Below are 26,645 nucleotides of genomic sequence, written 5' to 3' on the forward strand. Positions count from 1 at the left end.
AGGCAGTTCACTCCGTTTCTCCGGGTTTCACTGTCCTCATCACTGACCTGAGTTGTGGTGAGAATTCAGGGAGAGGCTGTGAAAGGCATTTATAAGAAACCGGTTCACTACACGTCTAAGGCATAGGTGTGATATTGTTAAGAGCTTATCTTTGTTTGTCTTGGGAAAGGCGGACCCAATACTTAGGAGACAAACACCTGTCCTGCCCTGTGGGCCCCATCCTACGGCTTCTGGATTCCAGCAGCAAGATTGGGGCCCAGGCATCTGCATTTAAACGGTTCCCTAGGAATTCCTAAGCAATGGAACAGGTATCAGCTGTGAGATATTAGAGACTAATCTGGGCAGTTCCAGGTCCACCCACAGGCTCTAGACTAGGTGGGCCCTGGGAAGGGGTCTCAGGTCCTGACAGTGGCCAGAGTCACAGAGACCAGATCTGGGTGGAGCAGTGGGTGCAGAGGATAAAATTCAGTCTTCTCGTGGAGATGGTTCTGTTTGCTCTCTGCATCCAACAGAAAACAAAAGCTTCTTATTTTGTTCCCTCCAGTGCTGCCAGAACCCAGAACAGTGTCTGGCACAATAAATTTGTTTAATGAATGAACCATACTCTGCAGCAGGGCCTAGAAAGAAAGACAAATTTTTCCTTTTGCCTCAGGCTCCCATATGACTCCTCAGAACAATGACCGATACAGTCTTTAAAAATTTTTTTTTTGACTTTTTGTTCATCATGGATTTGTTTGCATTAATTTTGATTTTTAAAAATATTACATTAAAATACTATTTATCTTAATTGCCGAGCTTTCTGGTGCCCCCTTAGCTTTTGTGCCTGCAGCCAGTACCTCATCCACCCAGCTCACCCTGGTCACAGCCCTGCTAGGTGCTCTGTGCAGCAACGAGCACATCCCTTTCCTTTCTCTTCATCAAATGGAGACAATAACACCTCCTAGAGCTGCTGTGAGAGTGAACGAAGATATGTGGTCAAGTGTCCAGTATGGTGGGTGGCACATCGTAAGGGATCGATAAATATCAGTTATTACTATCTCACCTTTTATAGTTCTATCGGGTAGGGATTATGTCCCCATTATATACACAAGGAAACGGAGGCCCAGTTAGGGAAAGTGACCTGTTCGAGTACTTAGTTAGCAGGGACCAGACTGCAGTTTTCTGCCCCTCTCTGCCCCTGACTCCAGTGGTCTGTCTCCTCAGGGCAGCTACCAAGACAGAAAAGCAAACAGACCATCAGAAGCATGGTGCACCGGGTTATCACTCATAGGTGTGTGGATGAGTGTGTCTCTCTGTATGACCAAAACTGCCAGAGCTAATGACAGGCATCAGGGCAAGGATGCTAAATGCAGCAAAAATCTCCTCACAGGCACAGCCTCGAACAGAAGGGCAACCCCCTGGGAGCACAGAGGGATGTGCAGTGGGCTTTTGGCTCTGGTGTGTGAAAAGAGGAAGAAACAGAGCCCTGGAGAAGAGGAAGCTGCAGTCAACACATTTGGGGGGGGGGTAATCTCTGAAATTCACGATGATACTAATACCCAGAGACAGCTTGCTACTCTCCTATTACAGAAATGGGATCACGGTTTTTCCATGTTAAATATTCTACAACAGCAGTCCCCAACCTTTTGAGTACCAGGGAGCGGTGCTCCTATGAGAATCTAATGCCGGATGATCTGAGGTGGAGCTGAGGCGCTAATGCTAGCACCAGGGAGCAGCTGCAAATATAGATGAAGTTTCGTTTGCTGACTGGCTGCTCACCTCCTGCTGTGTGGCCTGGTATCTAACGGGCCACAGACCAGTACCAGTCCGCAGCCCCAGGACTTGGGGATCCTTGTTCTACAACACAGATTTTCACAGATTCATTTTATAGACGGACCATAGTTAATTTAACCAATGCCCTTTTTTTTTTCTTTTCTAAAAGTTGAATTGCTGGCTTAAAGCATCTGCACATTTCGAAGACTTTTGACAGGCAATAGCTGTTTAATCAGTAACTGTATCAAGCACATTTACACAAATTCTCCTTTGTGTGCCACATATAATGTGGGTTCTTTTACACTTATTTCTTTTCATGTGCAAGGCAACCCTGCAAAGTAGATGAAGTTCTTCCCATTTTACACAGCGGAGACACAAATCTTCAGAGAAGTGAAGTGACTTGTCCAAAGTCACATATGGTGGAGCCGGAAAGAGCCTAGAACTGACTCCAAAGTCAATGTAATGGTTAAATAGCTGTGAATAGACAGATCTGGGAAGGCTTCCTGAAAGAGGTGGACTGTGAGCTGAGCCTTATAGGGTGGAGAGAATGACAGCAGAAAGAGTAGGGAGGGAAAGGCCATCTGGCAAAGTCCAGAGCCTGAGCAAAGGCCATCAGGAGATTTCTTAAAGCTCAAGGTTTGAAGAACAGAGGTATTAGCCAGGAGCAGCGAGTCAGTGTAAATGACGGCGGACAGGGCGAGTCCGGACAGCCCAGGATCTGAAGTCCCGCCCACGCCCGGCAACGCACAACACTGCCAGTTCGAGGCCCTACCCCCGTCCAGCCCCTCCACCAAAAGATGCAATCACAATCATCCTGCCATGGCGCAACTCGGGCCCCGCCCCTCTCTTCCGAGTTCTAGCCCTCATTTCCCGCCGGGCCCAGGCCTCGCCTCCGTATGGGTTGGGACAATCCGACCTTTCTTGCTGGTCTCTGCTCCGCCCTACTCTACGCCCCTTCTCCGCCTGATACAATCAGAGTTATCCTTACAAGTCCGCCCACGCCCCGCCCATGCCCCGCCCACGCCCCGTCCGGCCCCCGCCACCTCCCGCGGAGACCTCGCCCTGGCCACGCCCCCCTGCGTTAGGCGCGACCGGGCCTGCCTGCGGACCCCGCCTCTCCCCGCTCCGCCCCTCCCGGGCCCCGCCCCATCCAGCCTCTTCCCTGCGCGGCTCCGGCGGCCGCATCCCGCGACTCTGGCGGGCACGCCGAGCTGCAGCCATGGCTGTGACCGCTGAGGGCGCCCGCAGGAAGGAGCGCGTCCTCTGCCTGTTTGACGTGGACGGGACCCTGACGCCAGCTCGGCAGGTAGGGCCTCGGCGTTCGGAAGCTCGGGTCGGGAGTGTTATGTGGACACCGGAGGCCGAATGTGGGGCCTGCAGCGGCGTGACCGCCGGGCCCCCGAGACAGAGCGTGCGATTCAGCGGTACCCAGCCCCTGACACTCCGGGGGCGCCCACTGGGAGTCATGGGCACCTGGGCCCTCATGTCACAACCCGAGGGAGTGCGCGCCCACGTTCTGCCCGGTAGCATCGGGGCTGGGTCGGATTGGAGGGCGGAGGCTGCAAGCGGAGGCCTTTCTGCCCTCCTTACTCCTCCGCCAGGCTTCCACAAGCCAAGGCCTGGCTCCCAGACGCCCCCTCCTCCCCAGCCGGGGCTTCTACCCCAGTTCAACCCTAGGGCGCAAATCCAGGGTTTCAGACAGGGCTTGGAGCGCACCCAGACGTCAGAGTCGCCATCTGCTGGGGGGCCAGGGGTCTCAGAGCCCTCCCACCCGACCGGTGCAGGCCTGGGCCTGAGTCTGGTTTCTCAAGTTCCTCCCCCACTTTACTTCCCACCTCCAGCCTTGGAAGGAGGAAGGGCTTGCTGTACCTTTTCGGTCGAGTATGGGATGGGCTCCGCCTACCTGAAGGTGACAATTCCCAGGCCTAGCCTTGTCACGTTGGGGATATTGTGACACTGAGAGGGTGGGAGTTAGTTCTTCTAAAGACATCTCACCGTGTTGATCCTCCAACCTCTGCTCCACACCATTTTTCTCCCTTTGGAGCTCACCCTGGAGGAGCCCCCAGACCCATCTTCACCAACTGGGTGCTTGGATAAGCCTCATTCTTGCCTGCCCTGAGGGTACCCCCCTCTCCTCCCCCCCTCCAATCTGAGGCCACAAGGACCATCTGAGGGATCTCCTAGAACAGGGAGCCAATAGGGCCTGGTTACAGGACAGAGGCTGATGGGAACACAGGTCTTAGCTTCCCCTCTTAGGTCCTGCATGCCCCATCCCCTCCCCTATGGGAGGGCTCTGGCTTGGGCCCTGGGGGCACAGGGAGGACTCAGGCCACCCTGCCTTCCAGAAGTTCCCGGGGTCCTCAGGGATGGGAGAAAGATGACGGTGGAAGGAGGGTGACAGGGTCTGGGAACAGCCCCAACCCTTTGTCCACTTCCTTGCCCAAGAATGGCACGCTAATGTGTCCACTAATAGTTTTGCCAGACCCTGGCCTTAGTGCTTTTTAAAAGTTAATTTTTAATTATACATATACTCATGAGTGCATTCTCTTGTAAAGAATGAAAACAACCGAGAAGGCTAAAGTTCCCTCTGACTGTGTCAGGATCGAAATTCCTCCCCAAAGTAACTTGGTTGCCTGTCGTGTGGCTCCCTTCCAGACCTTTCTCTGGATCTGTTTGCCCAGAAGAAATATTACGCATTGTTTTTTGAGGCTTTTAAAAAAATAAGCGGTACCATACATCATACTGTGTGTGCCTTTCTGCAACTTGCTTTTGACAGTTAGCATGTCTCGGGACTCTCTCATGTTGGAAGTACAGGCCTGCCTTATTCTGTGTAATCACAGTCTAATATTTCAGAGCAGGTATGTGCCATTCTCTGATTCACGAGCGTGTAAGTTGTTTGCAGTTTCCTACTATTATACCCCAATGAACTTCCATATACACAAAAGAAGTGGAAATTCCAAGTTACAGGACACATGCATTTTAAGTTTTAGTAGCTCTTGCCATCTCTAAAATGGCTATACCAATTTACACTCTCACCAGCAGCATTTGAGAGTGCTCGCTTCCCCTTCATCATTGTCCATCTTGATATTGTCAGCTTTGAGTATTTGAATGTTTGAAAACACGGAGTATAAGTCATTAGTTTACATTTCCTTGGTGAGGCGTCTTTTCATAAGATCAGTCGTCACCAGTTAATTTAATTGCTTTTCATTTGCAATCGCTTTAGATGCACTATCTCATTTAATTCTAACAGTGCCCCCTCTTCCAGGTGTTGCTACTGTGATCCCCATTTTATAGATGGGACAAAGAAGGCAAAGAAAGGCAAAGCCATTTGCTCAAGGTCATCCTGCTATCGAGGGACGCCAGCCAGAGTTTAAACCCAAGTGCATCTACTTTTTTAAGATCTGGGTTCTAAACCTTGAACTGCCTCAGATCCCCAGTTGGAACATGGGCTTCTCATTCTGAGCACTGAACGAAGGCTAAGTGGAGGTCCCAGATGTGCTGACAGCCAAACTCTTTTGCATCCCTGCCCCACTGCAGAAAATTGACCCTGAGGTGGCTGCTTTCCTGCAGAAGCTGCGAAGTAGGGTGCAGATCGGTGTGGTGGGCGGCTCGGACTACTCTAAGATTGCTGAGCAGCTGGGAGAGGGGGATGAAGGTAGGAGGAGTGGGCCGGAGCCAGCTCCACAGTTGGGGTGGGGGTGGGGGGTGGGAAGTTTGGGAGATCTCTGGACCGATGTGCCTTTAAAGACCCAGTTCTGCTTCTGTGGGGCAAGGGAACTGCCAGAGGGAACTGCCAGATGTTTTCCTGGCCGATTCAGCAACCATTTAGTGAGTACCTCCCATGTGCCAGGCACTGTGCCAGGCTTCGGAAAAACAGCAGGGAGCAAAGCAGGGAGAATCCCGCCCTGATGTAGTTTACATTCTCAATTCTTGCTGCGTTTTGATTTCCTCATCTTTAAAATGGGCATAATCAATAATGGCTACCGTTTGTTGAAAATAACCATGTGTTAACTTCCTTTCATTTAATCCTCACAATCACACTTCAGGGTGGGTGTGATTATCCCACTTAACAGAGGGAGATTCTGAAGTCACCCAGAAAGTTTTCGGATACAGAATCCCTGTTCTCAGCAGAGTTCCTGATCTCAGCCCAGTCAAGGCAAATGCCTCCGGCTCCTCAAACCAGAAACTTCCTTGAATTTCCTTTTTTCCCACCCTCTTGTTTATTCCATCAGCCAGTCCAGAAATATCTCCCTATGTGTCCATGTCTCCATCTCCACAGTCCCACCATTGTCCAGGTGATTCCCGCCACTTCTCATGGCAGCCAGAGCTGAAAACTACCCCACGCAATCAACCTTGCAACACAGTGATGGGAGCTATAAAACAAAACAGAAGCCCCTGTGCAGGGGGCTGTGGGAGCCTAAGGGGAACTCCTGTGCTGGGGAGTCCTGGAAGGCTTCCAGGGGAGCGGGTGGGATCTTGGAGGGCTGGAGGGGGAAGAAGTGGGAGGGCACTTCAAGCGGAAGGACCTGCATGAGCAAAGGTCCAGAGATGTCACTGGCTTGTTTGCTTGTCTGGAAAAAGCCAGAGCTGCAAAAGGTGAGACTAGAAAAGGTTTGGGGTGGAACAAATGGGCTTTGAATGACAAACCAAGGAGTGTGGGCTTCGTCTCTCTCCTTGGCTCTGGGTACCTGGTCTCACTCTCTCCCCTTCTCCCTTGGCCTCTATGTGACCCTGAAGTCATCGAGAAGTTTGATTATGTGTTTGCTGAGAACGGGACAGTGCAGTATAAGCATGGACGGCTGCTCTCCAAGCAGGTCAGTGCCCCCCAGGGCCTTAGCCCAGGACACTTTTCCACAGTGAAACAGTCCACGGGTGCCTTCTGTCCTGGGTGGGGAAGGGCACCGTGCCCTCCATGCTCAGAGCCCTGTGACCCTTGCCCAGACCATCCAGAGCCACCTCGGGGAGGAGCTGCTGCAGGACTTGATCAACTTCTGCCTCCGCTACATGGCCCTGCTGCGACTGCCCAAGAAGCGGTGAGACCCCGCCCAGCCTCGTGCCCAGCCTCGCCTCCCAGGCCTGGGCCTGGGGAAGGAGTGGGTTTCTCTGGTGGGACCTGGTGGGGGGGTTCTTGTCTCCTGTCAAGTCCAGACGAGGCTGGATTGAATTCAGGGCCTTTTTCCTTCTCTCTGGCTCCCCACTGTCCCTCCCTCCGCCATCGCCACCAGTGGAACCTTCATCGAGTTCCGGAATGGCATGCTGAACATCTCGCCCATCGGCCGGAGCTGCACCCTGGAGGAGCGGATCGAGTTTTCCGAACTGGACAAGGTGCCACCAACTGTGCAACCTTAGGCAACCTTAGAACCTCAGGCGCTCAACCTCTCTGAGCCTTTATTTTCTCATCAGTGCAATGGGTTTGGTTGGGGGTGGGTGTTCTGATAGAACCAATACCCTTTTGGACGCCTCCCGTGTTCCGTGGTTGTAGGGACACGTGTATCTTTTCAGCATCACTAGTTTCCCTCCCCTGGTGACAGGCACCACCAGCCACCTACTTACCTAAGCCAAGCCCTTGGGCACCTTCCCACCCACAATAGGTTCAACAGTCATTGCTGTTGATTCAGCCTGCAGGGTTGGGCTCAAATCTGTTCACTTGTGTCCTTCCGCTCCCCCGCTCCTGCCCCCATAGACCCCTCCCTGCCCGTCTGTTCGCCGGAGGTGCCATGGAGAACCTTTTAAAGTCCTCTCCCCACTAACAGTCCTTCCATGGCTCCTCTTGCCAACTGGACAATGTCCCAGCCTCCCGCCTTGGTGCTCTCCCCTCTGAGGGGTCTGCCTGGCTCAGGCCCACCTCTTCAGGCTTCCCTCTGCGTCTGTGCTTGGAACATACCACGGTCTCTCTTGCCTTGGGATATGCTGCTCCCCGTTAAACCTTGACTTGCATTTTGCTTGTCATCCTCAGCACCACCCCCTCCCTTAGAGATGGAGCACGTCCATCTAACCAAGCCTTTTCACGCTGGCCCATCCCCGTCCTCTCCGACCTCTCTGACCTTCCGCTCTCCTCCTTTCATTCCCCGCTGGGCCATGTCCTCCCTGCTGATGCTAAAGCTGGCAGGCGTCTCCCACGCTCCCACTTCAGGGCTGTGCCTCCTGCCCTCAGAAGCGGTTCGCCGTCTCACCTCCTTTGCATGAGCTCAGATGCCACGTTCTCGGTGGGGCCTTCCCCAAGCATTACATTTAACGTTGCACCCCTCGCACCTCCCACTCCTCTGATTTCTCCTCAAGCAGCCATCGCCACCCTCTTAATATATCGTGTCACCTGGTGGTTGTCTGGTTCCCCCACCAAAGCTGTAAGCTCCTTTAGGGCGGGCGTTTCTCTGGCTGTTCACCTCTGAATCCCTGTGCTCAGCACATGCCTGGCACATGACAAGGGCTCGAGAAATACTTTTTGAATGAATGAAATAGGTAGTGCAGTCCCCATTTTATGAATGAGGAAACCGAGGCTCAGAGAGGGGTAGTGACTTGCCCAAGGTCACATAGGGAAATTGGTTTGCAGGGCAAAAATTTGAGGAGGGGTGGGACTTTCTGTGATGCCTCCCAGCTCACTGACCTCCACCCCCACGGCCACCCTGTGCCCACAGGCTTAGGAGGCAATGCCCACGTGCATGGAGACTTCGCGTGGCGCCTTCTCAGGCCACTCAGGTTTCCGATCCCGGGTCCACCTCTGCTTGCCAAGTCGCCTACCATGTGCCATGGCGGCAGGCATGCATTTATTTACCTTTTCACCACTACTGGTTTCCCACCCCTGGTGACGGGCACCTTGCCAACCGCTCGGGCCCCCTTTCCACCTTCCCACCCGCATAGGGTCCAACAGGCATTCCTGTTGGTTCAGCCTGCAGGGTTGGGCTCAAGTCCATCCCTGTGTGTGTCTGTCCTCTCCCCGCGCCAGGAAGCCAGTCTGGGAAAGCGGCTTCTGCACTGTGTATCTTTGCTTTCTCACCTGTAAACTGGGGATAATCATAGTTCTCATCTCCTGGGCTGTAATGAGGTCTGGACGAGATGGAAGCCTAGCAACACTGCCTCTGCCCACCACCCCCAGGGTCTTCTCTGTCTCTCTGGCTCTTATTCGCCTGTTTCTGGTATTGGAGAAGGGCATGGACCTCCTGGTCTCCTGTGTTCCCTGCACTGGCCCAGATGGCACATAAATGCTTTCCTCTCCTTCATTCCCCTAGACCCTGAGGACAAGAAGTCCCCTTCCTTAGATGGGGATACTGAGGCCAGAGGGTGACCAGCTTGAGGACACAGTGTGGGTCTGCTGAGGCTAGACTTGGCACCTGGGGCTGTCCAATGACTAGCCTGGTTCTCCAAAGACAGAAGGCGCAGCCATCCTGGGCCATACGGGAACATTTATTCTTGAAGTCATGCAACTTGCCCATGGTCACACAGCCCGGAGGCACAGCAGCTGGGCCTAGAACCCAGGCATCCTGCCTTTGTCTTTCAGGATGGGTCACATTGGCCTTAGAGCTCATGTCCTTCCTGGACCACTCCTCCAGGCTCCAGACCTCTGGCCACCGCCCGCCTCTCTTGCCATAACAGTCTCACCCAACTCTTTGACTGACTAAAACGCAGGACTAGGCACTATGCTCCTGTGCTGCAAAATCCTCAGTGGCTTTTGGTCCCCCAGGATGTCTCCACTTCCCAACCAGGCCTCCAGGCTCTCTGCGAGCTGATCACCCCACCGAGCTCTCACCGCTGCTTCGGCCACATGGGCACTCCATACCTCGGCCACAGCGAGCCTGCACTGCGTGAGCCATTCGCTCCTGTGGTGCTGGCCCCCATTAGCAAAGCATCCGAAACAGCTGTCCCTCTAGGCCTGCCGTGGCTGTTCCGCATTCTGGCCCCAGCATGGCCAGGCTAGGGATCCTTGGGCTAGTGAGCAAATGTCCCTTTACTCTATGTTTGTAGGTATGCTACAGACTTTCAAGGTCCTGCCAAAGGGGAGGGAGGGACTGGGGACTGGGGAGGCACTGCAGGGAATTGCGGGGTTGGTTCTATAGCTGTGTCTGGCATCCTGCTGACCTCCCTCTGAGCACCCACTGCCACTTATTCACAGATCTTCACATGCTCTTGGCTCCTCATGCTCATTTCTAGTGTCTGAGCCATGGTTTCGTTGAACTGGACAGAGCTGATGGGGCAGAGCCCTGTCCTGAGGTGGACTCTGACTTGGGACTCAGATTGCCCTGTCCCCTCAACCTTCTTCCTCGAGCCTCAACTCCAAGGCGTCCTTCAGAATACCTGGTCCACATCCCCACTGGCGGGAGCTGGCAATGAATTTAGTCATGGTCCTTCTGGATTCAGGCCCTGGCTCTGCCTCTGAGGCTGGGTAACCGTGAACTCTGAGCCTCAGTTTCCCATCAAGTAGGGGTCATGATATCCCCTTGGAAGACTCAGTGAGCTCACACGAATTGTGTGCCCAGCACAGGGCCTGGCACAGAGCAGCCCTCTGAGCCTCAGTCTGCTCCCTTCCCTCCTACAGAAGGAGAAGATCCGGGAGAAGTTCGTGGAAGCCCTGAAAACTGAGTTTGCTGGCAAAGGGCTGAGGTTCTCCCGAGGTACGTCCACAGCTTGCAGGGCCTGATGGGCCCGGCGCAAGAGCCGCCTGCCAGGGCCTCACTCCCAAGGCCAGCTGCGGTCCCCAGAAACTCCTCCCACCCCTCTGGGCAGACAGGGGCAGGCTGAGCCTAAACAGGCAGGGACTCCCTATGTCAAGGCCCCCAGTCTTCCCCACCTAAACCCAGTCAGCACCCCACCACCCCCCCGGTTGTTCAGGCCAGAAACCGAAGCGTCTCCCTTGCGTTTTCTCCCTCACCCTTTCGCGAGTCCAGTCTACTAGTGAGTCCCAGGGCCCTATGTCCAGAATACTCTGGAATCTGACCATCGCTCACACCTCCACTGCCAGCAGCCTCATCCCAGGCCCGTCTGGATAACCGATGCATCAGGTCTCCCCCTGCCACCTCCCCTGACAGCCCAGAAAAATCCTGGGAAAACAGACCATGTCAGAGCCCTGCTCAGAGCCCTCCAGAGGCTCCTCCTCACTCGGAATGAAACCCACGACCAACTCCCTGGACCCCGGGGCCCACATGCCCTCACCTCTGCCCTCTCCAGTCCTTCTCTGTCACTGGGACACTCCATGTCCTTCCCTGCCTCGGGGACCATACTCTGTGCCAGGGCTCGGAATTCTCTAGCCATTGCCACTCTGGCTCAGGTCTCAGCTCAGTGTCACCTCAGAGAGGTCTCCCCTGATCACGCTGGCTGGAGAGCTTCTCTTCCCCCACCTCGCTGACTTAATGCTCTGAGGTGGTCTGGCGTGTTGACCGCCTGTCCCGCCTGCATCATAACTCCCATGAGGACCCGAGTCTGTCCCCTGCCCTGTGCCTGGCACTCAGTAGACACTCAAGAGTCGTTGAATGGCTCTGCTGGCTTGTCCGCCTGCCCCCACAGGAGGCATGATCAGCTTTGACGTCTTCCCTGAGGGCTGGGACAAGCGCTGCTGCCTGGACAGCCTGGACCAGGACAGCTTCGACACCATCCACTTCTTTGGGAACGAGACCAGCCCCGTGAGTGTGGCTCAACCCAGGTCTTTCCCACCCCAAGTCGCCCCCAGGTCAAGGCCAGGCAACACCGGGTGACAGAACAGAACTCCTGAGAGACTCCCAGAAAACAGCCGGTGTTTACTAGCCCCATTACACAGATTGGAAGGCTGGGGCCCAGAGCTGGCTGGACACTTGCCCCATGTCACACAGCAAGGCAGGGCAGACCTGGTGAAGGCTGAGAAGTGGGGCTTTCTGGAGGTTCTGAGGGGATAGGAGGAGGGGCAGCTCTGCAGGAGCCAGTGGAGGGAGGGAACCCCATGCCAGGGTGGGTGCTGGGCCCCAACCCCGGGAGCCTCATCCAGGCACCACCTGTGTATGCCCTCTTTGCCCCTCCTCTGCGCAGGGTGGCAATGACTTTGAGATCTATGCTGACCCCCGGACTGTGGGCCACAGCGTGGTCTCCCCTCAGGACACGGTACAGCGATGCCGCGAGATCTTTTTCCCAGAGACAGCCCATGAGGCATGACCAGGACGTCCAGAGACCTCCGCCCAGTCCTGAAGAGAGCCCCCGGCCCAGGATACCTGCCTCACACGGCCTGCTGCAAGGCCCACCATGACGAGGCAGGGTCTACGTGGACGACTGTCTCCAGCAGTCAGCTCCCGGTGGGACTGGCTCCGTCCTCCACCCCGATGGCACTGGCCACAGCTGCTGCTTGTACTTGTGAACAAAATGGGTTTCTGTCTACGCTGGGAGGAGGTGTGTGAATGTTGGTACGAGATAGAGCCCGCCCCGCCTGCCTGTCGCAGACGGGCGCAGAGCGGCGGGGAAGGTACGGTGTTTGCTAGAACTTTATCACAAACAATAAAGTTACTGGAACAAGGTATGGCGTCAGTTCTGAGTGGATAACTGGCCCCAGTCACAGATGCTATTACGGCCACCACTTTGCAAATGAGGAAACAGGTGGCGGGGACTTGCCCCAGGTCACACAGGAAGTCTTTGATCCAGTCAGGGAGGGTGGGCCAATGAAACCCCAAACGAGGGCTGATTTAGGGTGTTCTCCCGCAGCCCCTTCCCCCGGGATCCCAGACAGACAGAGGCAGCTCTGGGCCAGGCTGAGTCACAGTTGAGGGTTTATTGCCAGTGTCAGGAAAGATGGGGGAGTCCGGGAGGGTGGGGGGGTCAGGAGGGTTTCTGACTGGACGCTGCGGGGCTGTGAGTGAGGAGCGCTGCTCCCGGCTGCCACGCCAGGGGCCCCCAGGCTGATGTTCCCATGTCCTACCTCCTGGCTAGTGCCTGGAAAGGGGGGTCCACTCACAGGAGGGGCGTCTTGTGGGGCTCCCAGGAGTCAACCTGTACTGTTAAATCTCCACTAAGGAGGCCAGGGAGCCCTTATTTCTCAGGGGAAGGGCCTCAGGCTTTTCCGGAATAGCCGCAGATCAGAATAGGGTGTCAAGCTGGGCCATTCTCTGTTTAGGGGGGTTGCTGGCCAACACATCTCAGCCACTCTGGGCTCCCAGCCTGTGGTGGGGACAGGGGGCAGGGATGGGACACATATTCCAGCTGATCTTTACCCTGGGGCCTTAAAGGGCTGGGGATCTTAAATAGTCACCGATCCCCTCATCTTGGGCTGTTGAGCCCCATTTCTATCCGCCCCCCACCATCAGATGTGCTCTCTGGCAGGTAGTGGGGGACATGGAGGGAAAGTCCTCCTTCCTGGCCTCCCAGGCCAGGCCAACCCCCACCTGAGAGTGAATGCACACAACACATATCTTAAGGGACAGACAGCACAGGAATCACAACTCAGCCACTGGCTTGGGGGCCAGTGGGAGCCACCGTCCTGTGGCGTTAGGAGGGTCCAGAAAGGGGGCTGCAGGGCTGGTGGCCTCCCAGGCTCAGAGCCATTCTCGTAGGTGCCCCAGCCTGGCCCTGCCTGAGGGGACGTGTGTCCACACTTCGCTGGGCCCTCAACAGCCACTGTGGCTGGGCGTGGCCAGAGCATCAGTGGGGCTTGTGTCAGGGCAAAGGGGATGGCTCCGTCTAAGCTGGGGAGACATGTCCCTACCCCTTTGCAGACCCATGCCTCCCGGGCACGTGGAGGCAGCATGGCTCGGCGCGGCCCAGAGGAAGAGATGCGGCCTCATTTGGGGGTTCGCAGAGCGATTGCCAGGCTGAGGAGGAGGGACTGTGGCTAGCGACACTAGAGCCCCCAAACTGCCTTCTGCCCTCAGACCCCTCTGTCCTGCCTGTCCAGGGTGAGTGCTGAGGAGGGAGGAGGGGGAAGGAAGGCTGGGCCATGGCGCTGAGGGGCGGCCTGCCTGCCTCCACCTTTCACCCGCTTCCCTTTCCAGGGGCTGGGAGGCCCTGGGAGGCCTCACAAAGTGCTCGCTGGCCTGGTTTCTGAGGGGTGGGGTCCAGGCCACTGTGGGGGGCCTGGCCCAGGGTGGGAGGTGTGAGTAGCTCAAGCACGGAGTCTAGCCCTGAGCCAGGGCCTCGGGTGGAGGCAAGTCAGCAAGCTTATTCCCGCAGGAGCCTGCAGTGCCTCCTGGCTCCCAGCCCCAGGCCTGACGCAGGCCCTCAGAGGCTCAGTGGACACGTGGACAGTGGGCAGAAGGGCGAGAAGGTCCTGTGCCCATGTGGCAGGGAGAGGAGGAAGGAGAGAGAGTGGACAAGGAGAGAAGGCAGGTCTGGTGGCCTCTTCCTTGGTCCAGCTCATACAATAGTCACGGGTCACAGGGGTGGTTGGAGGCAAACGCTCAGGGCCACAAGCACAGACAGACAGACGTGCACACTGAGGCCACCTGGGAGACTGAGTCAGCCAGTGCAGTAGGGCAGAGAGCCAGCTGCCACCCGCCCATCCACCCTTGGGGGGCTCCCTGCCCGGCCTAGGAGCCCACGACCTGGCCGGACCATGTCTCGTGGGGAGTGTGTGGGGCCAACTGGGTGAGCACCACCTCCACAGCCTGGAACTTCTGGTTCTTGGGCGGGATGGGGCACATCTTGTAGGTCACCTCGTCGCCCTCCACCGGCACGTACTCGCCCTCGATGCTGGTGAGCAGGAGAGGAGCGTCAGCCCACCAGCAGGCTCCTCTTCCCAGACACCCCCTGTGACCTAGCTTCCCTCCTCAGGGCCTCAGCCCTCTCATCTGTAAAACGGGAATCATAAACTGTCCCTTCTTCTCTGTGTTGTTTGGGGATTAAGTGAGATGTGAGAGGGCATTGGGAGGTCCTTAAGGCTTTAGAGAACCTCAGTGACCTCCCTAAGTCATGCCTGTCATTAGGGCTGGGACACAGGCCCAGACCCACCTCTCCCCGCTAGCCTACCCACCTGAAGGCCCCTTCCAGGCAGAAGGGGCCAAGGGCTGGCCCAGCCCTCTCAGCCTCCTGTTGCTAGGCAGGATCCCAGGGCCCAGCCAGTGGTTCCCAGGGCTCCAGAGGTCTGAGTCGCCCCTCCCCACCTGCCCCAGCCCTCCCCGTCCCGTGTGCCCCCAGCCCCTATGAGAGGAGATGATGCCAGGAGCACAGACCTCAGCCAGTGAGGGGAGAGGCATGGGAGGCCTTCCTGGAGGCGCTGCTGGGACACGGCCACAGGGGCCGGGCCGCGGACCGGAAGTGGGGAGGGAATCACCAGGATGGAGGGTGGGGGACGGGACTCACTCAGATACATGCACGAAGATGTCCTCGGACCCATTCTCGGGGGTGATGAAGCCGTGGCCCTGTGAGCGTGAGAACTGCTTGCAGACGCCTTTGAACACAGGGCCAGCAGAGGCACGAGCTGTCCTGAGGATAGGGAAGGGGGGGTTGGAGCTGTAGCCTGGGGACCCCCACAGTCCTCCTGGGCCCTGCCTGCGGAGCCTGCCTCAGGACTGCGGGGAAGGCTCCCCGGGCCAGAAGCTGCAGCTATGCTAGCTCAGTCCTCTCATCATGCCATTTGACAGACAAGCAGACTGAGGCTCGGAGAGGGGCACTGGCTCTCCCAGGGTGCTCAGCATATGAGTCTCCTGACTACCAGCCAGCACCCCTCTCTCTGCACGGAACCCTCCCCTGCTCACTACCTCCTGAAGCAGTGATATCCTCGTCACTCATTTCTCACTCATCTGTTCATCATTTAACATCTGCTCTGTGCCTGGCCTTGGGTTGGGTGCAGGAGACCATCAGCACTTGCCGTAAAAATACCTCCTCCTTTGGCCAAGCTAAGTCAGTCTCCCTGTGGCTGACAAACCCCCTCCACCATTTTACCCCACCCAGTGACTGACACCAAAGGCCCAAGGCTAGTCTCCATCCGGCCCGCTCCAACGGTCAACCCCATGCCACCGTTTTTGCCCAAGCTGTTCCATCTTCCAACTTCCTCCTTCACCTAATGTATCTTCCAAACCCACCATCTTCCCTAATGCCCAATGCTGGGCCCTCGCATCCAATTCTGCCAGGGAGCGAATGGTGAATGATTTCCTTCTGGATCATATGCAGCTTGTGGGCTGCCACTTTGTCTTACTCATCACTGCTCAGGAGCTCAATAAATCTTTGTGGAATAAATGAATGAATAAATGAATGAATACTAGCAGTTACTGGAAAGACTGCTTGGCTGAGCTCCCCCATCCTCAGGAGAAGACAACAGGGCTTGGAGAAGGACAGGGCTGGAACCCTGTCCTGGGAAAGACCCCTGGAGCCTGGGCGAGGGGTAGATACTCACGCCGAATACGTCCTGGTCCGTTTGGTAGGCAGAGGACTGGGTAGGTCCCGCGATGTGACACTGCTCCGCTCCCAGACCCTGCTGCCCTCCCGGTGGAAGGGGAAGGTCGGCCAGACAGGGGACTTAGGGGAGTGGAGCGGAGGCACGACGGGGGGCGACGTGGGCTCCGAAGTCATGGTGGGGCCAGCAGGAGAGCCCGAGGGGCTCCCGGGCACGGGGGCCGGTGAAGGGCTTGGGCGTCCTTGCGGGCAGGGCCCGGCCTGGCCCTGCTCGGCAGCCTCACCAGCCACAGGCTCCGTCTGGAAGAAGAAGAGTGAAACAGAGGTGAGCGTGGGCCAGGGTGGACAGCTTCTGGACACTGGGCACAAGTCTGGAGGACGGCGCCTGCTGCCATGGCCCTCCTCCGACTCAGTGTCCTCACCAGAAAGACAAAACGGTTCTATGACCTTGCTATGGACTGAATCGTGGTCTCCTAACATTCATGCATCGAAGTCCTAACCCCCAGTGTGACAGCGTTTAGGGATGGGGTCTTTCCGAGGTAAGTAGGTTTAGATGCGCTTAGGCTCCCAGCCTCCAGAACCGTGAGACGTGAACGTCTGCTGTTTAAGATGCCCCGTCTGTGGTATTTTGTTAAGGTGGTCCAAGCTAAGACCAACTTCAAAGTTCTTCCAGCTTCACGTTCAATTCTCTAACTCTGGAGTCTGGAGGCAGGATGGGTGAAGTGGCCGAAGACGGTCTGGAACACAATTTGGCACAATTGTTAGCAGTTTCAAATCCACAGACCTGGGTTCGAATCTCGGCTTTGTCATTTGTAACTTGGTGACCTCAAGCAAGCCACTTAACAGTTCCAACATGGTGGGCTCTGGACCCAGATGCTCTGGGTTTGAATTCTGGCTCCTCTACCTATCAGCTATATGGCCTTGGTCAACACCCTTAACCTTGGACCCAGTCTCCTGCTCTGTGAAATGGGGATAGTGCTGGTTCTTCTTTTATAGAGAGGTTGCTGTAAGTATTGAATGACTTTCTACCTGCTTTAGAATGGGACAAGGGCACGGTGAGCTCTTGGGAAGGTTGGTGATTTTTCCTGAGCTCCATTTCCTCCTCTCTAAATTGAGGATGAGAATACTTACCATGCAAGATTGCTGAGGATCCAAGGATTTAGTGTGTGTGACAGCATCTGGCATCTCGTAGATACCCAGTAAATTGATATTATCAGTGCTGATTAATAGAAATTCTCCTATCGACAGCTCAACGCTTAGATGACCTTGAAAAATTCATCCTACATTTTCATCTACTGAGGAAGAAAACATTGTTTCCCCACCCATGCACCCCACTCACCTTCCCCTCCACCCTCCAGGGGTTGGGAAGTCTTGGATCCCAAGAGACACCACTTGGAACCCTGAGGAGGACAGCTCAGTGTATGTATGAGTCAGGCTGTTGACTGAGGCTGGGGCAGGTGGCCCACCACGGCGGGGCCAGGCAGGACACCCGGATGAGCTGGGGAACTCCAGTTCGGCCGCATATTAGCTACTGACCTTGGGTAACACTTTACTGACCTCACCTGTTTCCTCACCTGTACAATGGAGCTGATAAACCCTGCCTCATCCCTGCAAGCTGTGATGGGGCTTGACTAAGCCTGGGCATATAAAGAGCTCCCGGAGTCCGTGATCATATAAGAATGAGGGCGATGTGTTCTCCACTTCCTCACCCGCTTCTTTCAATTTCCCAACCCCTCAGCCAAAGGCTCTGGGGTCAGAGGTGAATCCCTAAGCTGCAAGTCTATTTCTGGCCTCCATCTGGTTCTCCACCCCTCAAGCCTGGAGTTTCCAGGGAAGAGTTCAAGGCTTCTTAGGAGTCCAGAGCCCAGGAAGCCTCAGAGCACTGCATGGCAGGGCTGGATGAGCAAGAGGTCACCACCGTTCAACCCCCACCACTGGAGCAGGTCTCCTGGCTGCTGTTCAAGATCACACAGCAAGTGGGATATTTCTGGGTCGAGATGATAAGCTGGCTCTGCCATCCCTGGGGATGGAGGTTCAGAGTCCTTCCTTCCTAGAGGCACCTCCCCACCCCACCATGTGCCCCTCCAGCCCAGAGAGCTGGAAGGGAGTGAGAATTGCCCCTCATAGCCTCTCATGGCCCCTTAAAGTCCCCTTAAGCTGATGTGGGGCTTCTCTCACTGAGCGCACTCCAGGAGGCAAGGGTGGGCCAAGTTTAGTATTTTTACCCCCATTTCAGAGAGGAAAAAACGAAGCTTTGAGGAGAGAAGAAATCATATAAAAACCTATACATGAATGTTCACAGCAGCATTCTTCATAATAGCCAGAAAGTGGAATCAGCCCAAAGGTGTATCGATTGGTGAATGGATAAGCAAAACGTGTGACAGCCACGTAGTGAAATATTATTCAGCCAGCAGAAGGAACGAAGTGCTGCTTCAGGCTACGACATAGATGAACCCTGAAAGCATCATGCTAGTGGAAGAAGCCAGTCACAAAAGACCACATAGTACATGATTCCATTCATGCAAAATGTCCAGACAGGCAAATCCACAGGGACAAACAGTAGGTTAGTGGTTGTCAGGGGGTGGAAGAGAACAAAATAGGGAGTAGCTTTAATGGGCACAGAGTGTCTTTTTGGGATGATGACTGTGGTGATGTCGCACAACTCCGTGAATATGCCAAAAAACATTGACTTGTCCACTTAAGCAGGTGAATTACATGGTATGTGAATGATATCTCAATAAAGCTGTCACTGAAAGGAAGACAGGCAGCAGAGTGCCCCAAGATGACACAGCCAGGAAAGCACGAGACGCCAGGCCCTGCAGAACACTCCTGGCTGCCCGCTACCCCGCCTGGGAGACGGTGGCAGGTGGTGGGGACGGAAACTCTGCCTCCCTCTCTGGAAAGCAGGGCAGCCCTGGATTGCTCACTGCACAATTTTCCCAGGCCTGGTATTGTGTTTGGCGGTGACAGGTGCTGGGAGGTCGAAGGGCATGGAGGGGAGAGAAGGCGATGGGGGAGGGGTGGCGGCAGCTCACATGGTTACCAGGGAGACACAGCTGAGCTGGGCCCAGCTCTGACAAGCTAGACCTCCCAAGCCAAGGCCAAGTGAGCATGGCTCCCAGGCAGCGGAAATAGGAAAAGAAGCACCGGTTATCCAGGGTTAGCCTTGATAGGAAGGCAGCCCCCTCCTCTAAATGGGCTTCCCAAAATGGACCAGCAGCGTCCAGCCCCCACAGGACTCTGCTAAGGCTGTTACCCCACTGCACCCCCTGCCCCGGGGGCACCCTCAGGAGAAGGCAGGAGTCAGCCTTAGGGCAGGGGCGCAGAGGAGGCAGACTCCACGGCGCTGCTCTGGGCTCTCCATTTTCTTCCTCTTCTGGAAACTGGGGTTATAAGACCCCCTCCTCTGAGAGCTCTTAGGAGGATGAAATGGGATGGAATGTGGGAAGCACTGAGTAGGCGGTAGGTGACAGGTTGCTCCTCCCAGATAGGATAGCTAAATCGAGCATGGGGGGAAGTGGGGGTAGGGGGAAGGAGGGACCCGGCTGAGCTGAGTCAAGCTCACCCCTCACTCTCTTCTTCCCTGCCTCCCCAGGACTAGATCCTTTCCCCGCCCCTCATAGCATCTCCTGTTATTAAATTCCTGCAACAGCCCTTTAAGGCTGGTGCTATTATTACTCCGTTTTGCAGATGAGAAAACTGAGGCTCAGAGAAGTTGAGTCACTCACTGAAGGCCACACAGCAATTAATGTCTGAGCCAGGACTCAAACCAGGGCAATATGACTCTGCAGCCTGGAGGGGGAAGTCAAGAGTCCTGGGTTCAGGCCTTGCATTGCTACTGACTTGCTCTGTGACTTTGGACAAAGTCTTTCCCTCCCTGGGCCCTGCCAGAGCCTTGGACTTGAGGGAGCTATACGCAAGGGGATGCCGAGCAAGCCTCTAGTTCAGAATCCTTTCTCCAGAGCTGCTGCAGAAGGTGGCAAATGAAGATGGAGGCTTTTGTTGTCTGAATGCCATCCACAGCGCAAGTCTGTACAGAGATTATTTTTCAACCTCCCAGATGGCCTGAAAGGTTGAAATAAGAATTGTTTCCATCTTACCGATGAGGAAGCTGAGGCTCAGAGAGGTTAAGTGACTTGCCCAAGGTCACACAGCAAGTAAGTGACAGAACCCAGATTTGTCCAAAGGTGAACATTTATCCTTACTCTTCCTGTGAGGATAAATTCTGTTCCTAGTTCAGCCAAGACAAGACTGGAGTTTTCCCCCAAAGAACTTTCCCTGAGAAACTAAAGGAGAAAATAAACTCCAAATGCAGAGAAAAAGATGTTTGTAGAACATTTGTTTTAACTCAAAGGGACCTAAAGCCAAGCCCCCAAAGGCCTTGGTGTGCCCATCTGGGGGCACCTCCTGCCCAGAAAAATGCCCCTCGGAACTAGCAGTCTGGGGGTGAGAGAACAGGCTGAGACTCAGATGGCCCAGGCTGAATCCTGGCTCTCCCGTGCCCTGGCTGAGTGACCCTCCCTTTCTGCACCTCGCTTTCCTCATCTGTCAGATGGGGCTAATCAGGGCAGCCTGTCCCGGTGGTGGGAGGGTGAGCAGCTGTGAGTGGGCATCTTCCTGGCCACACCTTCTGGCTCTGACCCCCAGCCAAGCTCCACTTCATCTCCCTGCATGACGGCCAAACCCCAGCTGACCTGTGATTCTGCAGACAAAAGGACCAGGGGAGGCGGAAACAAAACATCGGGGCTGTTGGGAGATAACCTGAGGGAGACGCTCGTGACACAGACACAGCGTCGTAGGGCCATGAGATGTGACTCAGCCCTGTCAGCAGGTGACCATTGCCCTGGTGCTGGGGCTTCTCCATTTCTCAGCTCCTCCCAAAAAGAAGGGGCAGGAAAGGGCTGTCTGGGTCCTCTCTTGACCATGGGAAAGCAAGCTGGCTCATCCTCCCAGTGCTGTGTGACCTGGGGCAAGCGCCTGCCCCTCTCTGGGCCTCACTTTTCTCCTCAGCTACATGACTCGCCACCGGTCTAGATGACTAATGAGGGTCAGTCAAACTGTCCCCTGAAGTTATCAAAAACATATGCGTAATTGAAGGAAATCGATTGCCTGGCAACCAGGACAAGGAGAAGAGACAGCTCCGCCCTTTGAGGGCCCCCAGTCCAGTGGAGGGAACAAACAGGTGACTGGAACACAGTGCGGGAAGTTCTGATACAAGTCAAGGCCAGCACTATTGATTACCAACCATGTGCCAAGTGGGATCCCAAGCCCTTTGCCCCACATTCTGATTTAGTCCTTACAACGATACTGTGATAATCACCATTATTATCCCTGTTATCCAAAAGAGTAAACTGAGGCTCAGAGAGGTGAAGAGGCTTGCTAGGGTCACATAGCCTGTCAGGGGCAGCACTTCTACACCCTGGAGACCTTTGGGGTAGGTCCAGAAACACCCCTGGCAGGAGGACAGAACTTGCAAGTCTTTGAAAACTCCTGCTCTCCCCCAGAGAAAGGACAGGGGCGTGGAGAACTGGGGCTCTATTTCTGGCTTTGTGCTGACTCAGACCATGACCTTGGGTGAGTCATTTGCCAACTCTGGCAAGATTAAAAACAACTCCCCCAATAAAAACATCCCAGCCCAAGCCCCCATTGTGGAGAAGCAGATGGGGTGGGGGGCGGGGCGGGGAGGAAAGGACATGGTGGCCTAAAAATGGGAAGGACGGCGGATGACAGGATGACAGCGAAAGGGCTTTCTGAACGTCGGGGTCTTGTCCTCGGTGGGCCTCAGGAGGGTGAGGAAACAGCCTTAGGACCACCAGGCAGAAGTTGGCACTTCCCCCGCCCCTCCCCCACCCCAGCCTCCCAGACACTCCTTAAAATACATCAGTGCCAAAGCTGCTCTAGCAGCTGGAGGTGACCTAATTAAACCTCCCCCTCCCACAGCCTCTGTGTGTGTGTGTGTGTGTGTATGTGGCGGGGGGGGGGGGGGGGGGAGGGCTGCCTCAGCCAATACTTGAGTTTACTTGAGACCCTTTAATTCTCCTCCTTGTCACATGCCCATGCTGCCCTGGGAGGCTGCTGTGATTAAGGTCCCTGATGGTCCTTGGTATAAATGAAGGTGTGGATGCCAGGATGGGCACCTCAAGGGCCATGCTCACATTCCAGATCCACTGGGCTGTGTGACCCCAAGCAAGTCACTTTCCCACTCTGATTCTCCCTAGAGACACTGGTCAAAGGAACACGTAGAGTGGCTGAGCTTCAACTCAAGTCAGCGTCATCCCAAAGCCCTTGACCTTTCTAGTACACCATGCCACTCACCACGGTGATCATCGTTTCACTAGTTTGGGGGAAGGAGAAGAGCCTCCCACTGCTTTTTTGCCCCCCACCCCCATCTTGCTGCTCTGTGTGCACAAAGGTACAAACTGCCTCAAGCCCCCTTCCCACCAGGCCCTGGGGTCCTGGCCACCTTGGTTGTGACCAGCCCGGCCAGGCCCAGAGCGCCCTCTGCTGGTGCCAGTCTTGAGGACCTACTTCCAGACCAGCCTGCAGGTGTCACCTCCCCACCAACGAACGGTATAGGACCTCCACCCAGTGCCCCCTAGGGAGCCGCCTTCCATGGCCAGTGGGCGTCAGTGAACATTGCCCATCCACCTCTCTAGGCTGGAAGAGGCCTCTGTGGCCAAGGCTGTCCTCTGGCTCTCACAGGCCCCTGTGCAGGCAGGTCCTGTTTATTCCTGCCTTTTCTTTTTCTTTCTTTTTTTTTTTAAAGAGGATGGGGCAGACAGATCTACAGGGGCAGGGCAGATCTGGGAAAATAGATGTTTTTGAAAAAGACTTCGAGGGAATGGTAGCGGGGAGGCTAGGAGGAGAAAACGTCCAGAATTTGGAGGACCCCAGAGGCCTCTGGGATGGAGTCAGTTCTGGGGAACTGGCTCCCATCCCCAAGGGGGCTGGAGACAGCCCCTTCCCAGGGAGAGGCCTCTACTGGAGCACGTCCAGGCGGGCACGATGCCAGGCTCTCAGAGGTTGCCGGCCCCCACCCGGGTGCACTTCCGCCTCCCCTCCCCCAGCCCAGCGGATGCAGCCATTCACACTCTGTATTTATTATTGTTCTTGTGCTGCATCCCCCTCCACTCTCCCTGGGAAGAGCCCACAGGCTGGCAGCTTAGCAGGAACCTGCTGTCTCCCTTGTGGGTGCCAGCATCACCCCTTATCTCCGCCTGGACTCCTTGTGCTAGGGTCAGGCCATTCAGGGACTTGGTGCCAGCCAGGGCTGCCCCTGTCCCTGCATCCCACCTCAGGAGGCCCAGTAGCCCCAGGCTTATCACTCCTGTCCTCCAGGGGCTGCACCCAGGCAAGAGTGAGGTCAGGGACAGACCTGGCAGGGGAGAGGAGTGGCCTCAGGAGAGGCAAAAGCTATGAGTGGGGTGGCTCCAAGGCGAAAATAATAGCATGGAGCCACCTCTCCAAGCGAGTTAACACAATTACCCCACCACACTGGGGAAGAAATAGTCAGGAGAACACAGCTGCTCCAGGTCCGACTGTCTGCTCCTGAAGTCCCTCCCCAGCCCCAGCCCCAGCCCCAGCCCCAGATTCCCGGGGCAAAGGCCCAGTCCACTCCTGCTGCTCTGGGAGGAGCACGCTCATTCTCCAGTCATCTCTCCCCCTGCCTCCCAGACAGGAGGCTGCGGCTTGGCAGGTGTCTGCTGTTCTCTGGCTCTTGAGCCAGACACAAGTCCCAGACACACACACACACACACACACACACACACACACACACACACACACACACGCTGTCTCACAGGGAGCCACACGGCCTCGGCTTCCCTTGGGGGTCAGAAGGAGGGAGGGCGAGCCCGGTGGGCTCATCTGCACATCCTCTCATATCCCCCCACACCCAACCCGCCAACCCGTAAGCTGAACTGGGCTGGGCCAGCCCCGGGGGACATGCCCACCTTCCCAGCCTCCCCTGCCCCATGTCATACCACCCTCCTCCTCCGTCCTTGCCAAAGCCAGTTTCTAGAGCTGGTGTGGCCTGGGGCCCCCCATCCAGCCCCTTACCTCTCCCTGGCAGCCGAGGTCGAGGACTGCCTCCTGCAGCCGGCTTCAGCACTCTGCCTTTCTTGGGCTCTTGGAGCCGGGAGCAAGGGGTGGTCTGAAAGATGCGCTGTGTGTACGGTCGTGCGTATGGGTGTGTGTGTGAGTGTGTGTGTGTGTGTGTGTGAGCATGCGGCACCTCGGGCCCCTCACTCACTCACACACGCCTTTCTCCTGACGTCAGGAAGAGCAGGAGGGAGGGACTGGGGTGGGAATTTGTACTCCCTGCTTAAAGGGACACGGGGCCCAGACACCACCTCCCGAGTCAGACACAGGCTGAGTGAGAGAGTTAGCTGTGTCTCTCAGGGCCCTAAAGCTTCTTTTTTTGGAAAGTGGCTTTTATAGCTGGGCCAGGGTATAATTTGCCCTGCCAGGTGGGAGTAGCTGCTGAGGAATGCAGGAGAGGCAGAGTTGGGGACAGCCTGCATTCCTGGCAATTAGAGAGCAAGCAGGTGGAGTGGTGAGTGAGTGTGTGAGTGTGTGTGTGTGAGTGCACTGGGGGGCCTCAGGGTGGGGCCCAGCAGAAAGGCCTCCCCGCCAGGATGCTTCAGATAAAGGTGGGGAGAGCCAGATCCCCAAGGACTCTCAGGCCTTCCCCTTCCCTCTGGCCCCTCAGAATGTCCCTGCCCTCCATTAGCACCGACACCCTGCTCAGGTCTGTGTCTCACTTGACTCTGAGAGCCTTGTGAGTGAATGAACTTGGGCAAGTCACAGCAACGCATGATCTGGTCCACGGTAGGCCTTTGAGATATTTCTACTGAACTGAGGTGAAGAAGACTCTAAGGAAGTGATGAGCTTGCTACACACACACACACACACACACACACACACACACAGCCTGGGGGTCTCTCAGGCTGGACAAACACTCTTCCTGGAGAAAGCCCAGGGTTCTATGACAGACAAGACTCAGTGTTGACCTCAGCTCTAGCACTTCCAAGCTGTGTGACCTTGGGCAAGTCTCTTCTGACCGATTTTTCGTCTGTAAGGTAGGGAAGAGAGGGCTGTTGGAGGTTCATGTATTGAAGCCCCGGCCGCCTGGAGGAGGCTTTCACCAAAGGGTTTCTCCTCCTTCTTCCTGTCCCATCTCCTCAGCCTTAGCTTGGAAAGAAGACAGGCTCTCCCTCACGTAACCCCAGTACTACTGAGGCGGGCTGGCGCTTTCAAAAGAAGTCTTATTAAAATGAAAAGGAGGGGGGAGTTAAAAAAGAGACGATCCAGAAAAATACAAATAATGAATGAAAATAGCTAGTAAGGTGCACTGAGGGCGTCCACCCGTCAGACAACCAGCTTCGCCTTCGTTTAAAGCTCGCAACAGTCCAAAGCTTTATCGTCGTCAACCTGATTTTGCCGGTGAGGAAACAGAGGCTCAGGCAGGAGGAGGGACCTGCCTGCATTCACGACCTGGTCAGAGGGGTATTTGAACCCAGGGCACCCAATGCCCCCACATGCCCTGCCCTTCCGGAACCTCCCAGAACAATCAGGCTCACCGGTCCTAAGTTTCTGATTCTACAGGAGAGACGGGGATACACACCACCTGCCGTGACCTGAGGCCCGGACTTCTGGTTCCATTCTGCTCAGAGGACCCTCCCCACTTAAATCCTCCTCTCCCTTCTTTGTCCTCCTCTCTTCCAAAGACAATAATAGTTTTCAAAATGCCCTCACAGGCATCATCTCATCTGCTTCTTATAATGAGTCTGTGAGGTTTACCCAGATGAGGAAAGCTGGGAGAGGTGATGGGGCTCCATTGAATCACCTGGCTCAGAAGTGATCAAGTGACGGAGCAGGGGCCTGATTTTCACTCTCTGGGGGAAGGGCCGGGACTGCAGTGGACACCTGTGATTTTCCTTGCCCACCGCCCACTGTCTTTTCTGCTAGGAACTGTCTCCCTGCTTCCTGCACTCACCTGAGGAATGCCCTCTCCTCTCTCAGGACCCCTGGCCCGGGCCCGGACAGTCACAACCGGTGCCAGGACTTGGGCTAGAATCTCGATGCCAAGGCCAGCCCTTCTCCCCGTGGTTCCTGAGTCAGTGGAGCATTGGCCTTGGGCAGTTGGTGGCTGAGGGACAGATTACAAATGGATGGGCCTGCAGAAGGGAGTGGCCAGAGAGGACTTCTCCAAGGTGACGATGTTTAAGCGGAGCCCCAAATGACAAGAAGGAGCCAGACTTGCCAGAATCTAGAGAGAAGACTGTGGCATGCCAGAGGAGGAGGAAAAGGCTGGTGTGGCCGAGGGAGGAGGGAAGGGAGAGTTTGGGCATGAGCCTGGAGGCCAGGAGGCAGGGCCTCGAAGGCCAGTTCTGAGGAGGCTGAGGCCTGGTCCACTCCGGATGGGGCCAAGCAAGAGACAGGCTTTACCCCTCCCTTCATGTCCAGCCTCCTTGCTCTGAGGCTGCCCCTAGCCAGCTGGCAGCCATGTGCTGGGGCTGCCAGGCAGTGGAGTGCGTGAATGAAGGAGGCTGGGCCGAGGTTTGAAGTAGTGTTATGATTATTCTCGCTGACGAGGAGAGGGCCCAGCTGTTCATTCA

The 26,645-nt window shown here is 55.8% G+C and overlaps 2 protein-coding genes across 5 annotated transcripts; one reads left to right on the top strand and one right to left on the bottom strand.

Moving 5' to 3' along the window:
- Positions 1–2,892: 2,892 nt before the first annotated feature.
- On the top strand, positions 2,893–12,223 carry PMM1 (phosphomannomutase 1). Of its 3 annotated transcripts, none has more exons than XM_023535919.1 (8): positions 2,893–3,058; positions 5,290–5,407; positions 6,490–6,566; positions 6,673–6,785; positions 6,978–7,077; positions 10,283–10,358; positions 11,248–11,363; positions 11,743–12,223. In XM_023535919.1, the coding sequence occupies exons 1-8, from the start codon at positions 2,972–2,974 to the stop codon at positions 11,863–11,865; spliced, it is 810 nt and encodes a 269-aa protein (XP_023391687.1). In that variant the 5' UTR covers positions 2,893–2,971; the 3' UTR covers positions 11,866–12,223. The 3 variants fall into 3 exon arrangements, with proteins under 3 accessions (XP_023391687.1, XP_023391688.1, XP_011367337.1); XM_023535920.1 differs by having other exon boundaries at positions 11,809–12,223; XM_011369035.2 differs by having other exon boundaries at positions 6,694–6,785.
- A 230-nt stretch (positions 12,224–12,453) lies between these two features.
- On the bottom strand, positions 12,454–24,436 carry CSDC2 (cold shock domain containing C2). Of its 2 annotated transcripts, none has more exons than XM_011369036.2 (4): positions 24,085–24,436; positions 16,028–16,326; positions 14,995–15,117; positions 12,454–14,385 (listed from the first exon to the last, which is right to left on the bottom strand). In XM_011369036.2, the coding sequence occupies exons 2-4, from the start codon at positions 16,201–16,203 to the stop codon at positions 14,223–14,225; spliced, it is 462 nt and encodes a 153-aa protein (XP_011367338.1). In that variant the 5' UTR covers positions 16,204–16,326; positions 24,085–24,436; the 3' UTR covers positions 12,454–14,222. The 2 variants fall into 2 exon arrangements, with proteins under 2 accessions (XP_011367338.1, XP_023391689.1); XM_023535921.1 differs by lacking the exon at positions 24,085–24,436 and adding an exon at positions 16,449–17,321.
- Between the last annotated feature and the right edge of the window lie 2,209 nt (positions 24,437–26,645).

Source organism: Pteropus vampyrus, unplaced genomic scaffold (assembly GCF_000151845.1).
Source record: "Pteropus vampyrus isolate Shadow unplaced genomic scaffold, Pvam_2.0 Scaffold145, whole genome shotgun sequence".
Taxonomy (NCBI): domain Eukaryota; kingdom Metazoa; phylum Chordata; class Mammalia; order Chiroptera; family Pteropodidae; genus Pteropus; species Pteropus vampyrus.

Excerpts from the sequence above, each read along its gene's own strand:
- PMM1 (XM_023535919.1), top strand. The coding sequence starts at position 2,972 with ATGGCTGTGACCGCTGAGGGCGCCCGCAGGAAGGAGCGCGTCCTCTGC. Across the intron at positions 3,059-5,289 it reads CCCTGACGCCAGCTCGGCAG|AAAATTGACCCTGAGGTGGC; the intron begins GTAGGGCCTCGG and ends GCCCCACTGCAG. Across the intron at positions 5,408-6,489 it reads GCTGGGAGAGGGGGATGAAG|TCATCGAGAAGTTTGATTAT; the intron begins GTAGGAGGAGTG and ends GTGACCCTGAAG.
- CSDC2 (XM_011369036.2), bottom strand. The coding sequence starts at position 16,203 with ATGACTTCGGAGCCCACGTCGCCCCCCGTCGTGCCTCCGCTCCACTCC. Across the intron at positions 15,118-16,027 it reads CGGACCAGGACGTATTCGGC|GACAGCTCGTGCCTCTGCTG; the intron begins GTGAGTATCTAC and ends CCCTATCCTCAG. Across the intron at positions 14,386-14,994 it reads ATCTTCGTGCATGTATCTGA|CATCGAGGGCGAGTACGTGC; the intron begins GTGAGTCCCGTC and ends CCTGCTCACCAG.